We start from the raw sequence: 14787 nt of genomic DNA, 5'->3' as shown, positions 1-14787 counted from the left end.
ATATATATATAGTTAGAGCTGCAAGGCTTTAGCTTGTCCTGGGGAACTGACTGGTATGACACACTTGATGCAGATCTGTTGCTGCTTAGACTGTGGGACTGGATCTGCTGCAGCTGCTCATTACTGCTCATTAGCTGTAGATTACTGCTTTCCTTGCTCTGTTGGTAAAGTGGTTTGTAGGAGCACTCTCTAATCCAGCCAGTGAAATGCACCTGGGTTAGCTCTTGCCACTTACTTAAGTTGTGTAAACTGACAGGTTGATTTCTTGCCTGAAGTCGGTTAGGGAATGTGGCCATGGCCTGTGCTGCTGGCAGAGTTGTGGGGTCAGTAAATTTTGGCAGGGAGGAAGAAACAAGCAGCTGGGACAATAATGCTTTTGACTGGCATAGCTGTTCCTAGGCTGTTGCAGCTCCATCGTGATGCATACCAGATGTGCATGGTGCTGGATACCCCAGTAGCATGTGCTTGACAGGGTTGCAGTTTTGCTGGATTAGCTAGAGCACAAGATACAAAGTTCATATTAGCTTTATGCCCTTTGTAGGGTGCCAGATGACACCTAGCATGAAGTTAAGAGTAATGCTTGCAAAAAACTCTCAGGTCATGGCGCCAATGGTGCAAAAACGAGCTCACTGACACTTGTTTGAATTAATCTGATGGTGGAAAATAAGTGTTAGACTGGATGAGCACTTTTCATCAAAAGAAGCAGATGTTTTGCACCAGAAACCCACTTAGTGTTATGTCTTTGCTATACAGCACAAAATACCCAACCAATATCACCCTCTCCCAGGCAAACCCAAATCCTGCCATGAGCCAGTTGTGCAGAGTATTTTATCCTATATAGTATAGAAGAATTAGCCTAGCTCTTGTTTGTTCAATCAATTTAAGGTGAATGGAAATGTATTCAAACTAAAGTAGCAGTTACACAAATTCTGCACTGCTTAAATTGCTCTAAAATTCTCCATTAACTTTAATCTACCGTAGCTCTTTTTGTAAACAAGCCTTCAGATTAGAGCACTCCAAAAGCACCTGGGTAGAATAAAGATTTATTCCTATGGGGGCAAAAAAGAATTATGCTTTTTGCTATCTATGTAGCATGCAGTGATCTTAAAATACTTTGTTGCAGTAGTCATTCTAAGTGGTAATACCAAATGCTGAGAGCTGAATTTTGAATGTTTACCTTTAAATGATTCTAAGGTGTGTGTAGTAACTCCGGCCATATGTTGTTGCTTGGGTTTGGGTTTTCTGTAGGGCTTTTTATTTACTAGCTTAAGTCAGTCTGTGTTTTGCTTCAGAACATTTTAGGCTGTTGTGTCTGGAAAATGTGCACAAATTTGCAACTGTGGGTTTTGGATACCGCTGGTGTCAGCAGTAGCTCTGGGCTTGGTGCAGGCAGGAGAAACATTCTGCAGTATGGTGTCTTTAGCTTTAATGGCTAGGTCCTGATGCTCCTCAAGATAGGTTGGATCATCCCATCTAATTGCATGTCCTTACTTTCCAAGCTGGAATTCATTTCTGTTTTCCTTACTTTCTGAATCATGCCTTTTATTTGACCACACCAAATCAAGGGAGACCCTGCTTTTCAAGCCTGTTCTGTCTCCCTTGACCCAAGGCTTGTTGTCACATGGTGGACTGGGAGAGAGGATTCTTTTGCAGGTTGACCCTGGTATAGGGTGTCACTGCCTGCAGGGATACAGCTACTGACACATTGGAAATAGATTCTTCATCCTGCCTTTGATAGGAATGCACAGTCAGCTCCTGTCTTCTCTGTGCTGCAGTTTGAGATTCTCAGTCTTCAGGTGTGTTAAGTTTTTGTGTAAATAAGACTGATGTACATTTTTCTTTTGCCTTCTGTATTTAGTAATGAATACAAAAATTTTGCTTCCTGAATGTGAGAGTTGAGGGCTTTCACCAAATGTAGGTTTCAGATCTGAACTTCTAAGTTCATGAATCAATTAACCATTCATCAATATAAATTGTATTGCTGTTAGGATAATTCTGTAAGTAGACTACAGAACATAAAATGGTATATTTTGTAGAAGATTAAATTATTCTTTCCTGAATAAGTAAAGTTTATTTAAAGCTAACTAAAGGCGACAGAACTTTGAACTATTATTGCCAGTACTACTACAAGTTTTTTTCTATCTCTGTTACTTAAAAGCAAGGAAAGCAATTAAATAAAAGCCTAAGTGTGCTATATTTATTTTTAGATATGAATTTCCCTGATGTGTTTTCTGTTAATTTTTTTCTGAGAAGTTTACTGGTGTAGCTTAGCAGTAATAAGAATTACTACTATTCTGTTACTACTGCTATTTCTATATTTAAATTTTAACATTGTATATATGGCATATCTATTAAGGCTAACTATTTTTAGACCTACTGTTAAAGTGAGATTTTTATATAGATTTTCTATTTGCTTAAAAAAATTAGAAGCTTTTAAAGGAAACTTTGAGTCAGCTGATCTCTTGTTTGCTACTATTGTTAATTTTTACTAGGTTTTTAATAAATTGTACTGAGACCTATAGCTGTATTTTGTCCAAGCTTTAAATTTCCACAGCAGGAACTAAGTTAAAGGTTTTGCTCAGGCAGGTACTTTTTTTTTTTTTTTTCTTGGTATTCAGATGTTCATTTAAATAGTTTGGCAATACATTGGTCCTTCCGATAAAAGATTGGGATTTGACCTTTGAAACCTTCAAAAAGTTTTTCATTTCAGATAGGAAGGTAGAGTATTTGAGTCCAGTTTACCTGTATACTTTGCTTGTATTTAAGGTACATTGAGTTTTTTTGTGTTCTTTATTGTGTTTCATGTGTTCATTAATGAGAGGGTGTAGACTGTTTTTCTCTAGTTTGTTATGGAAGGCAAGCCCAGCTAGCTCTTGTATCTTTTTTCTCTGTAACTGTCAGGTCCATAGTTTAAACCTTAACCTATAATATTCTAAAAATTATTTTAAAACTGTTTTCTTTTTAATTTTAAATCGTATATGATTGTGACTAATTTACTAACCCAGCATTTAACACTTAATATTGTGTTAGTGACAAACTGCAGACAAGGTTTAAATTCCATTAAACTGGGTTGGCTCTGTAATTTCTTTCCTTTCTTTGTTCTTGATATGCAATTATTTTACTGAGGTTTTTTTTTTTTTTAGCCTTTGCATTCTGAATTACTGTGAAGTATTTTATATCATTTGGAATTTTCATTGTTTCAGACCTCACTGAAGATCAGCTACCTTCTGCATAAAAAATAATTTAATCCACAAAACACGTATGCTTGTTTGGCATACACCCCTTAAAGTCATAGCAAGCTTTCCACATATCATCTTTCAGTATTAGAAAGCAAGCAGGTTTCCCTCTTCTGATTTGAGGTCAATAAACTGTGTGGTATGTCAGAATCTTAGAATGCTTTGAATTGGAAGGGACCTGAAAGATAACCTAGTTCCAGTCCCTGGGCACGGATACCTTCCACTGACACCAGGTTGCTCAGAATCCCATCCAGCCTCACACACTTCAGGCTTAGTGCATCCACATCTTCCTTGGGCAGCCTGTGCCAAGGTTTCACCACCCTCACAGTAAAGAATTTCTTGCTAGTATCTAAACTAAACCTACTCTCAGTTTGAAGCCGTTCTTCCTTGTCCTGTCACTACGTGCTCTTTTGGAAAGTCCCTCTTCAGCTTTCTTGCAGGTCCCCTTAAAGTGCTGTAAGTGCACTTAAAACACTATGAGATCTCCCTGGAGTCTTCTGTTCTCTCCACTGAACATCCCTAGCTGTCAGCCTTTCTTCATAGGAAGGGTGTTCCATTCCTCCAGTTGTCTTTGTGATCTTGCTCCAACATGTCCATGTCTTTGAGCTGGGGACCCTGGAGCTGGGTGCAGTTTCTGTAGAAAAAAAAAAAAAAGAATCAGACTAATTCATGTGCTTTGAAACTCTTGTCTTCAGGTGAAAAACAGCTTCACACCTGATGGCATTATTTGTGTAAAGCTTATACAACCAGCTGTTTAGTGTGTAGCTTCATGTGATGGACAGGTGGGTTCATCTAACACATTGCTGCTGCCACAAGAGACTGTTGTGCTCCTGCTTCAGCAGACCTTTGCTGTTTCTTCCTCTAACTCAGCTGGGGATGCAGCTCCTTGTGATCTGGTTCAGAGCACTGGGCTGGCAGGGTTTGTTTATTTCTTTTGTGGATAAGATTCCATGTGTAGTGGGCTGACCAAGGGGATCAGCAGGCACAATTTTGGAGGCTGCATAAGCATGTGTGGAAAGTTTGCAAGGTGGAGGGGAGAGAGTGTGTTCCTGAAGAATACAGTTGCAGCCAGCTGTCCAGTTGCTTGCCATTTTGACCACTGTTAATCAGTGCTTTTTGCTAATTTCCCAGATAGAGTTATTTGAACATGGGAGTTGTTATTTTTTGGATTTTGTTTCTTAAAAAATGTTGTTTTTTTTTTTTTTTTTTTTTCAAAATGGGCTTTTATGTATTATTTTGAAATATAGGCAAAGCAAACACTGACCCATTGACCAATTTAGAGAATAACCTGAGATTTAATTTAGCTTCCTTAATTTAATGGGTGCTGCTTGCATTTGCTTTTATAACTGTAAAAGAAACCTGTTTTCAGTTTTAGATAATATCTGTACACAGTACAAGCTTCATCTGTGAAAGAAAACTTTGCACTCCGATCCTCCATATTCATAAGGTGTACGGTGTGATATTTCTTGTATAAGAACTGGAAAATATATTTGTATAACCCTGCTAAGTGCATCATAATTATGTAACTTATTTCTGAAGCAGCAGCTTAAAATTGTATGGATATTTCCAGTGGCTATGTAAAACATACTAGCATGAGCTATGTGTTTTGAAGTGCCTAGGAATGTTTTGTTTCAAAGGTGATACCTATATGTATAACCCTAATTTTAGAATATGTTTTCAGCCATTTTTAAGAGTGCTATCTAAAGTTAATATTAGATTAGAATAAATAAATATTTGTTTAGTGTTTTCAGCTTCTTCTGCCCAGATATAACTGGTTTCTCTTAACAACTCATGTTCTTTGTAGATTTTAGCAGCAAGAGAAACTGTAAAATTCATATTCCAGAAAGTTTAGTCTGATCTGCCAGTTAACAAATCTTATCTTTTAATTCTGCCCTTCTCAGAATGGCTTTTATGTTCTCTCTTGTTCTCATCCCTGTTTGCCCCTCTCTCCTTTTGTTTTTTCTCATTGCTTTATATGAATTGACGGTTGACTAAGAAACTCAGGATAATTTTTTCCTTTTAGAATGGTTCTGCTTAGTATTGTTTTACTAGCAAAAATGTAACTTTATTGAGCGCTTAATGCAGGAAAAATTCTAGCACCCTGTTCAAGGTTCAAGACCTTCCTATTGTAGCTTAGAAGGTCTGGATTGTCTTACTGCTTTTTGTAGGTAAGAAGGTATGGATTGTCTTGACTTTGTATATATAAAGTTAGATAGAGTTTCCAACTTCATCTCTGATACTTCTGACTTAGAGCAAATTTATTGCTGTGGTAGATTGTAGACAACACGTTAAGAAATAGGTAGCAATTAATTAAATGGTACTCTGGCTAAAGTAATGAATTAAATGTATGATTCCTGAAAGTATCCTTTGATTTTTTTTTATTTTTTGTACTTTTTTTTAATTCACTGTGACGAGAATTCCACAGTGGTGTGTGTAAAAAAGTACACTTGGAGTAGGCAGTTTCTTCAGTTCCACTTGTTAAGTTAATGGCACTGTAGTTCCCTGACTTGGCAGTCGGATGTTTAATGATGGCTCTTGTTTATCTGGGTCATCTTAAATGTATCTTGAGAACATTCCTTTGAAATGCTCTGGATGGAAATAAGGGAATTATGTTTTTTACCTTACTTGCATCTTGCATCATCTGCTGGGCAAAGTGAAATTAAATGTCTCATATTAGTAATGCTTTAGTGCATTAGCTGGGTAGTGGCACTGGGCACATACAAGAGAATGTCACATCCAGAAGTTTGCTTGGAATACTTTGCTTATCATACAGTACATTTCTCTAGAGTGTTTTGGCACATGAATTCTAGTGGGGTAGCTGATTTATTTTTAGTTTAAATGGAGATACTGTATAGTAGTTGGCTGTCTTTAAGCCCTCTCGGTGGTTTGTGTTCAGCTTGTGGGATTCTTCTTGGTTTGCTTGCTGTCTGGCTGGATCTCAGCTGTTCTTTTGTAAATTATTTTCCAGTTTTGTTCTTGCCACATTCCTAGCAAAAATAGAGTTCAAAAGAATGGAGAAAAATTAGTAACTTTAGCAACTGAAGCAAACTCAAGTGTTTTATATTTGGAGTGTGTAAGCAAAATTAACATTTATGCTATGGCTTCTTCCAAGAAATGTCAGAATATTTTATTATCAGTTTTTTTGGCTCTTGTCTTAACAGCTGCTGCATTGTAACCTTTGGTTTGTTATTAAAAAGGCATGTTTCAACTATGTATAATGGTTCACTTTTGCAAGGAAATTAGTATAAAGGCAAGTACATATGTATTAATAAAATCAGAGTTTTTAAGAACTAGGATTTTTTTTATTAATGATTTTAGAATGCTACATGGTACTTAACTTGATTTTGGAATAGATGAAACAGAAGGACTGGATAACATGTAATTATAATGATTCCCGTTGTAAAGGAAAAAAGTGTTTTGTGTCTTTATTCAGCTACAGTTATAGTTAGATACACTTCTGTTCTGCTGAGGGTCATTCATGCCTTAAGAAGAATGCATATGTAGGATATCTTTTTGCAGATTTCAGTTACTCTGCTCAAGTGTTGAAAATGCCAGTGCTGAAAAATATTGAGCAAAAATGTTGAGATGACTTTTATATTATAGTTCTGGGATGATTTTGTTAAGTAGCCAGAACATAGGAAGATTGTGACTGCTGAATCTGGAAACCAGAAGTTTAAAATCTTTTTTTTTCCCCCGCTCTAGATTTTCAACTGAATTCTCATCTATCAACACTGGCAAATATTCACAAGATTTACCACACCCTCAATAGGCTGGTAATGACTTGCTGTTTTCTCTTAGCAGAATAGCTGGGGCTTTGGTCCAGAATATTTTATGATTGAAATCATTAAGTAGTTATGCTTATAAAAATTGTAACTGCCTTGTTGTATGAAAGGCTCTTGGGTTTGAATTGATGAAGAGATAAGCAATATTAGTAAAAGGTGAAAGATTATACTCCAGAGGTCAGAGTGGAGTTTGAACTTTGATTATTGGATTTAGATGTTGCCTCTATACAAGAAGCTTTCTTGGATGCATTAAGTGATGGTAATCATCATAGTTATCCAGTTTCCTTCAGTTCTTCTGGAAAACATATTGAATGAGCAAGCTGTCCTCTTACACCCATGCAAAAAGTGAAGCAAGGTTTTTTTGAAGACTCTTCCTGCTTATGTGCTGTGTATTTGCATTTGTTTTATTGCAACCATAGCTGAGAATGGTGATACGGCTTCTGTGTGTACAATGCGAATTTAGTGGAAAAGACCTTGCCTGCAGAAGGGGGTAACTTATTTCCAAGATTTCCGTTGGTTTTTAATCAGTTTCCTTTAGAACACATATGTGTGTTTATCCTTAAGCAAAGCCATTTCTGTGCTAAATGATAAATACAGTCTTTCTAATGCTGCATTTATTAGTGGAATTATTCAATACAATAATGCCAGTTCCCCACCTAATGCGTAGTTATTTCCACTCTTGAAATAATTTGATATATTTTTGAGTGAAAAAAGTAAAAAATATGTATCAAATTCAATTTACTTGAACTTTTTAGATAAATTTGCAAGGGTAACTTTCTAGATAAATATGAGCTGAAAACACAAATACTACAATCTTAGGTAGATGATCTTTAAGTATGAATATCAAGGATGAATATCAATATTAAGTAAAAGTTAAAAATAGTACAGAAGAATGAACATCACTTTTTGTTTAATTGTATCATTCCTGTTTCTTGCAGAATCTGACAGAGGACGTTGGTCAAGACGATCACCAGACAGGTATTTAATAGGGATGGAGTAAAAACATATTGAAACAATTTAAACACACTTTATTAAACAAGTCTCTCTAAGTTGACTGAGAATGATGTTTTGGAAGACTAAAGGAGTTTTAGGAAAGAAGTGCCAGGATTTCTAAGTTTTTTCAAAATAGATGTTTGTATTTTTGATTTATTGAATTATGTAGGACTTGAACAGGTTTCAACAGTATCTGTAATTTTACTGTCTCTTAGTTTAGAAGGCTTAATGAAAAATTTCTCTCACTCCTGGGTCTCAACCTATTGAATAGAATATCCATGCTCTTACAGTGTTTTGAGTTTTGAATGAGCATTAGTGAGAACACAGCAGAAGCAAGACCTCTTCTGGCTGTTGTGATGCCTGTGACTGAGTTTAAATGCTGTGCTCCAAACAATCAGCTTTTTTCTTGACTAGTTCTGATGCAGGTTATTTCTGTTTCTTGTGCAGATTTTCAGGCAGTGTCTGAGTGCTATCTATTTATAAGCTTGTATCTGTATTTTGTCCAATGAAGTGTCATGATTTTTTGAGACCGCCTTCTTAGGTAGCTGGTACCAGCTTCCTGCCATTCTTGATTTGTCAGCATTTGAGCTTTGTGACTTGATGTTTTGCAAGACTTGTTACTTCCTTTTGCACTTTTTACTTGAGTGAGTTGGCAGTTTCCTTGGTTTATTTTTCCTCTTTCCTTTCTGTGTTTCAGGCATGATACCTGAGGAGGGAGGGAAAACTGCTTTGTGTCCTTTTATTTTTTAAAACTGACCATGTCTATCCTGTCATCTGACTCAAAACTTTTTCATTGTCCTGAGGTGATTGCTATATTTGCTGGTGTTACCTTGAGCATTTAGGAAAGTGGAGAGAGCTGTTAGCTCCTCCTGGAGATTTCTGGCACACACTTAGAAATCTAGCACACTCGTAGCCTAGAGCAGTGAGAAGAGATGCATAGGACTGCATTGCTTGGGGTTGGACAGAGCTCACTTAGGATTATGCATCCTCCTCTGTACAGCAGCAGGTGACTGTTTCATGCTTGAGCTCTTACCCCAGCCACAAAAGGCTTCTCTGAAATACTTTCCTTCGGTGTGGTTAGTGATTTGATACTTGAAATTAGCTCATTATGTAAATGAAACGCCTCTGAAAAAGAGGTTGTGGCAGATAGTTCAAGACAGAGATTTTAGTGTCAATATTTTAGAGCTAATGTCCTCTCCCATCTTGTGATGGAGACTTGGAATTTTCCCCTATGTGACCTAGGTGCTCTAAACTAAACAGCTACATACTGATTTCATGTATGAAAACGTGTTCTATAATTTTTGTTTACTCTTGATCACCAAGACCTGTTATGAAGCATTGAGGTAGTCCCCTTCTGTCACTAATCAGTAAGTGTTGATGTACTTGAGGTATTTGGAATTTTTCTTATCTCTTGCCTAGCACTTCTGTCATAAAGTATAAGCAATTAGCCTTGGTGCTCTCATTACCTCTGTTAGAAGGTGCTTGAGCATGTCAGTTTTCTGCAGTGTTGTTTCAATTAAGCTGTTTCAAAAGTTTAAATGTGCCTCTTGAATGAGTCAGGGCACAAAATCCCACTAGGGAAAGTGATTTTTTGCAATAGTTGTAAGAGAACCCTTCAAACCAGAAACAAATATGAAATGAGATATACCAAAAGTACAGGTTGATAATGCCAGGTTCCTCCTCATCTTCAGATACTATTTCCACTATTTCTTATGCTTCTGCCCTATTTTATGTCTCCTTGTAGGAAGAGATGAAGCCCAATTGTTTGCATAAGTTCCAGGCATGTTCAGTTGAAATGTGTGCTTGATTTGACTCATATGAGGACAGATAGACATGCAAGGAGCTATTTCAGCCTTTGGGAATGTAGTACAGTGAGATGTCCTGTTTGTGTTTTGTATGGGACTTGATGCTTCTGAAACATCTTATTTGGAGAGACTCACATAAATCTGTAGAGAGTTACTTTTGCAAATTGCTTGACTTCAATGTGCCTAAACTTTTGGAACTTTGGTTCTACATTAAGAAGTTGTCACGACCTATTAATTTTGTTACACGATTTATAGAATTATATAGGTGCTGTGAATTTGAGATTCTGTGTCTAGAACACATTTAAAATCAGATTAAGAATTGTTACAAAAGGTTTGATTGTTACCTAACCACATCAAGGTTTTTTTATAGTTCTGAGATTATTTTAGCGCTAAATCTTCTGGCCTAGGACTTATTCTTAAAGATTGCTGTTTATTTTCTGACGTAATTATCGTAGTTATTGTCATTATGTTGTGGACTTTGATTTGGGATGACTTAATATATGCATATCTAAATTTGATTGAGATTTCTAAAAGCTATTTTAAAAATCTTAGTTTTAGGGTAGTATTAATAATAGTATTAACTTTTGAATGCATATTACATTTACTTAAAAGCAGTTGTTTCTAAGCTAACAAAAAATGTCTTGGACATCTAAATTACTTGAAGCAAACTGTATCTTTTTCTAGGTATTAGCCAGATTTCCTTATTGAAACTAGGCCTTAAAACACCAAAGAACTACAGGGAAGTGGCAGTTTCAAAATTCCTTCAGTGATTTGAGAGCTAAGATGAAACTTGTTTCAAAATTCCAGTTCCCTACAATGATTGCAGTCTCATGTGTTATCATTCAATATGTGTATATGTCTGAAAAATAAGATAGACTTCAAATGTGTCATGGGCCTTTGCCTCTTCTCCTGTTTGTAGGTGTAAGAACGGCAGGCATTCAAATTCTGTAGACAATTAATTTTTTAGTATGTATGTGAATTAACTTGGAAAACTCATGTTTGAAATAATAGTTGTTTTTATGTCATAGCTACAAATCTAGCATCTTATTAATAGCTTAAAGTCCTGATCTGGTAATTAAATTATGACTTACTTATCCAGACATAAGAGCCTTTAAAAGTATGTTTCTTGTTGTCACCTGGCTTGTTTAAAACAGTGAGGTAATCTCTTCAATACAAAGAAGGCTTCATTGCTATTCTTGAAGCTTTGGAGGGGGAGAAATAGCTTTTGCCTCTGCTGTTTTTTTTTTTTTTTTTTTTTGTTATATTAGAGAAGAAACCCCTCTTGAGTCCAGAGCAATTCTGTAGTATGGAATTCAAGACAGGGAAGATGATTTTTCATTTTGCTACAGGATTGCAAGTTATTAAATGTTTTGATGAGTATCTTAGTTTTCTCATCTTGTGTCTGAAAACTGATGATTGTTAACTGTCCTTGTGGTTGTTTTGTTACATTATTAAGTGAGCAGCTATATCTTCCCAATTGCTTCAGCATTCACAGTTTCTAATTATTTTTCCTTTGAAGCATCTTTCTACTGAAGCATCAGAAGAGCAGGATTCCTCACAGGCTTTATCTAGAGAAGGTGAAAATTCCATGCCTGTAACATTTCTGTAGGGACACAGCTTGTAGAGTTCTTCTTTATTGACTTTTATTTTTTCTTTTGTTTATTCTGGTTTTGTTGCTATTCTAGGACTGTCCCTCCCCTGTGGGGTTTTTGTATATTGTTTTAGATTTCCTAGGGTGAATTTTAATTCTTGAATTGATACTTCCCTTTGGAAGCTTTGTCTCCTGCAAATTTGGAAGTATTGAAAAGGATGTTTGGCAAACAGCATTTAAACTCAACAGGCTTTTGGTTGGTGTGGTCTATTCAGCAGCCATTTGGAGGCTCTACCTTGCAAATGCTAGCTTCAAGTGTCAAAAAAACCAGTGAGAACTAGGAGGGTTCTGCCAGTCTTGGGTTGAGGCCTAGGAATGAGACTCTTTGAAGATAATCACATCAGTGAAGCTGCACTTGGTAAGTAAAACTGTCAAATTTGCATGTAGTCAGGTATCTGCATGTTTGTTTGCAGATGGTCAGACTTTTGGGAACTGAAATTGGTTGTGCACTGCTGGACCTAGAAGTTATATTTAGAATTAAAAGGCTCTGTGTAGGAAAGGTTAATATTGATACTTAGTGAGCTGTATTGTAAATTAAGAAATTGCAGGAGTACAAACTGAAAAAACCCAAGCTGATATTTTTAGCTTTATATGAAAATGAAAGAAATACTCTGCTGCTATTACAGAGAAATTGTAACTGCCCTTCAAATTTAATACACCAATTTTAGTCGCAAAAGAAATGCTCTGAATGTAAAATCTTTACCCTGTTTTTTATTAGTTTAGTATTATTCAGTGGCTAAAGTCTAGTGAAGACCTGCTCCAGGCCTCAGTTATTAAGATGTTAAGTCTCTGAAAGCATTTGTAATATCTTTGTCCACTTGGTGTCTGTGTGCTGTCAGTGTGTGAGAGAACTGTATGTGTGCACTTAATAGTCACCTCTCAATTTCTGAGCTGTCTCTTTTCTTCCCTTTTATGTCAGTTTGAGAGCTGCAACTAGTTCATAGGAGTCATTGGAGAAATTGGTTTGTAGTGAATTCTGTGATCAGTTTAAGCCTTTTAAACAAGTTCACTCATCTTCTTAAAAATATCCTATCATTTAAGGAGGCAAAGAGTCCAAGCAGGACTTCTTGAGTTAAATTCTTTGGTTTGTATGGGGTTGCAGGTCTGACAAAACAATTTCTCTGTTCTATAGCTGTTTTATTTTACTTTCATTTATTTTATTTTTGTCTTTTGCTATGCTTCTTTTTTCACAGAGGCCTTGCATATTTCTTTTCAAAATCAACTGACCAGTAAACTGCACAAATTTGTGGGGGTGAGGGGGATATATGTTTTTTTTCTTGCGTTTTACCAGCATCCAATGTCTATGGCCATCACAAATGGATTTTTACTTTTTTAATAGAAAGGCACTTAAAAACAATCCATTTGCTGTGAAAGGAATGAGATAGCTATAGATTATACTCAAGTAAATGCATATTATCCAAAAAGAGGTGTTCACTGTCACATTTTCATTTATTAAGTTCCGTGTGTGTCTTAAGTCTGACTCTTTCTAGCCATCTGTTAAGTTCCACTGTCATCTTAAGTGTTTTTAGTCTGTGTGGGCTTTCAAAAAATACTTACTGGCAGAGTCTTTAGAAATCTGTTCTAAAGGATATAGAATATAGAATATAGAATATAGAATATATGATAGGATATATCATAGCTTCAATAACTTATGAAAAATACAGTTTTTCAGTATCATTAACATGCAGGATAATCAGATGGAACAAATGACATTCGGCAGGTCAGGTTCCTTAGTTTGTTTAATTTGTAAAATGAACTGGGTGTACTGTGGGTTTTTTTATGGTCCATGACTTACCTGTTTCAAATATATTATATTGTTAAGAAGAAAATAAATATTATTGTCATTAATTTTGTTTGGTAATGCATTCTGGACAATGCTTCTAGAAGTATGTTCTTCTGACACAGCCGTGATTTTTTTTTTTTTTTTTTTTTTTTGTGGTAATAGTTTACGGAGTATAATACTTGCAAGTTTTTTGGTGACTAGTTAAATTGTAATTTGAATTTACAATGCTCTTAATTCTCTTTCAAAAAGAGTGTATGGGCATATTTTCCTGGGACAATAGTGGGGAGGGAGCTTTAGGGTTAACAAAAAAAGAATATATAGGAAGAATTTTTTTTTAAATGGAGAATATTTCTTGATCAAGAGACATTAATTTTCTTCTTAATAGACAGAACTGAATATAAAGACAAGAACAAAGAAGGAATACTTGGTGCAAAAGCTTTATTAGCTGAAACCAGATTAGATCTTGATGTAAAAATTGGGTTGAACATCTTATATAATACTAGAGAAATACGTTGTTTCTTATGCGTAAGAGTTTCTGTGCATGTTTGAAATAACATACATGTAGCGAAGCCTGTGAGGCTGTGAGGTTCCTTACATGTGTTTCTCCTATAACAGGAGAGAGCCTTTCAAAGATTCGAAGAATAGGTAAGCAAAAGATTGCTGTCAGTATGTGTTGGGAATTGGGCCTCTGATTTCAGTCTGTTCCCTTGGTGTCAAAAAGCAGTCAAAATTTTATTGCTTGCTTCTGTGCTGTGATGTAAGATAAGAGGTTTTGTGGGCATCTTAATTGAGCATAGCTAAACTTGGATGCTGTTGTAGCAAAGAGCAGGTAGCTTAGGAATGCTGGAGTTCTTAATGTTTTCTTGCAAATTTCTTTGGCATTGCTTTATGTCTGGATTTTTATACCTTACTTCTCTCTTCTTTTTCCTTTCAAATTTTCTGTGTAACACTTAGAGCTGTGATAGCTCTTGGAGCTGCTCTTACACCTTTCTCAGGTGTCAGTGTGGTCTTCAGCATATGAAAGTAGGACAAAATTTTGCCTGGAGTGTTAGCCTACTGTTTTCTGTGTTTTCTGTTTACTGTGAGACAGCAAAAGCAATTTAATGACTTGCTGTGGTCAAAAGGGCTGGTCCTGAGCTCTTTCTTGTGCTAATGTACAGAAAGTTGTTATTCTTTTTTTCTTTGGTTAATTATCTACAGGTTTGGTTAGTTAGATTGGCACACTGAAGAGTTACCAGAGACATAGGAGTATGTAGCTGAGAGAAGGGGATGGAAAGACTGCCACCTGATTGGCATCAGTGTCTTGAATTGGCTATTTCCTACTTGGGGACCTTAATTTTTTGAAAACTATTCAGTCCAAATAATACAGCCAGCCACTTATTTTTTTCCCTGGTGGTTGCTGAATGTTTCTTCTTGTACCTGCAAAACAGCAACAAAAAAAACTTCCCAAAAAACCTGGAAAAAAACCTCTTACCTAAGAGCAAACAAAACCTTTCCTACCTCTTGCTCTCTCACAAAAATCTTGGGGCTTGAAAAG

At 36.0% G+C, this 14787-nt stretch overlaps 1 protein-coding gene across 5 annotated transcripts in view; it reads left to right on the top strand.

The window, feature by feature from the left end:
- The window catches only part of DCUN1D4 (defective in cullin neddylation 1 domain containing 4), a 40200-nt gene that overhangs the window by 2779 nt on the left and 22634 nt on the right, over positions 1-14787 (top strand). For 2 of the 5 annotated variants that reach the window (XM_056490760.1, XM_056490761.1), the window contains exons 2-3: positions 6939-7009; positions 7957-7996. The exons of 1 other annotated variant lie outside the window; for it this stretch is intronic. In XM_056490760.1, the coding sequence (XP_056346735.1) occupies positions 6939-7009; positions 7957-7996 (111 nt within the window). Of the gene's footprint in view, positions 1-6938; positions 7010-7956; positions 7997-13865; positions 13896-14787 lie in introns of those variants that run through there. 2 more of the 5 variants (XM_056490759.1, XM_056490762.1) reach the window with 2 other exon arrangements.

Source organism: Oenanthe melanoleuca, chromosome 4, assembly GCF_029582105.1.
Source record: "Oenanthe melanoleuca isolate GR-GAL-2019-014 chromosome 4, OMel1.0, whole genome shotgun sequence".
NCBI classification, from domain to species: Eukaryota; Metazoa; Chordata; class Aves; order Passeriformes; family Muscicapidae; genus Oenanthe; species Oenanthe melanoleuca.
Note: the sequence above shows the minus strand (reverse complement) of the source record. Positions and strands in the feature narration are given on the sequence as shown.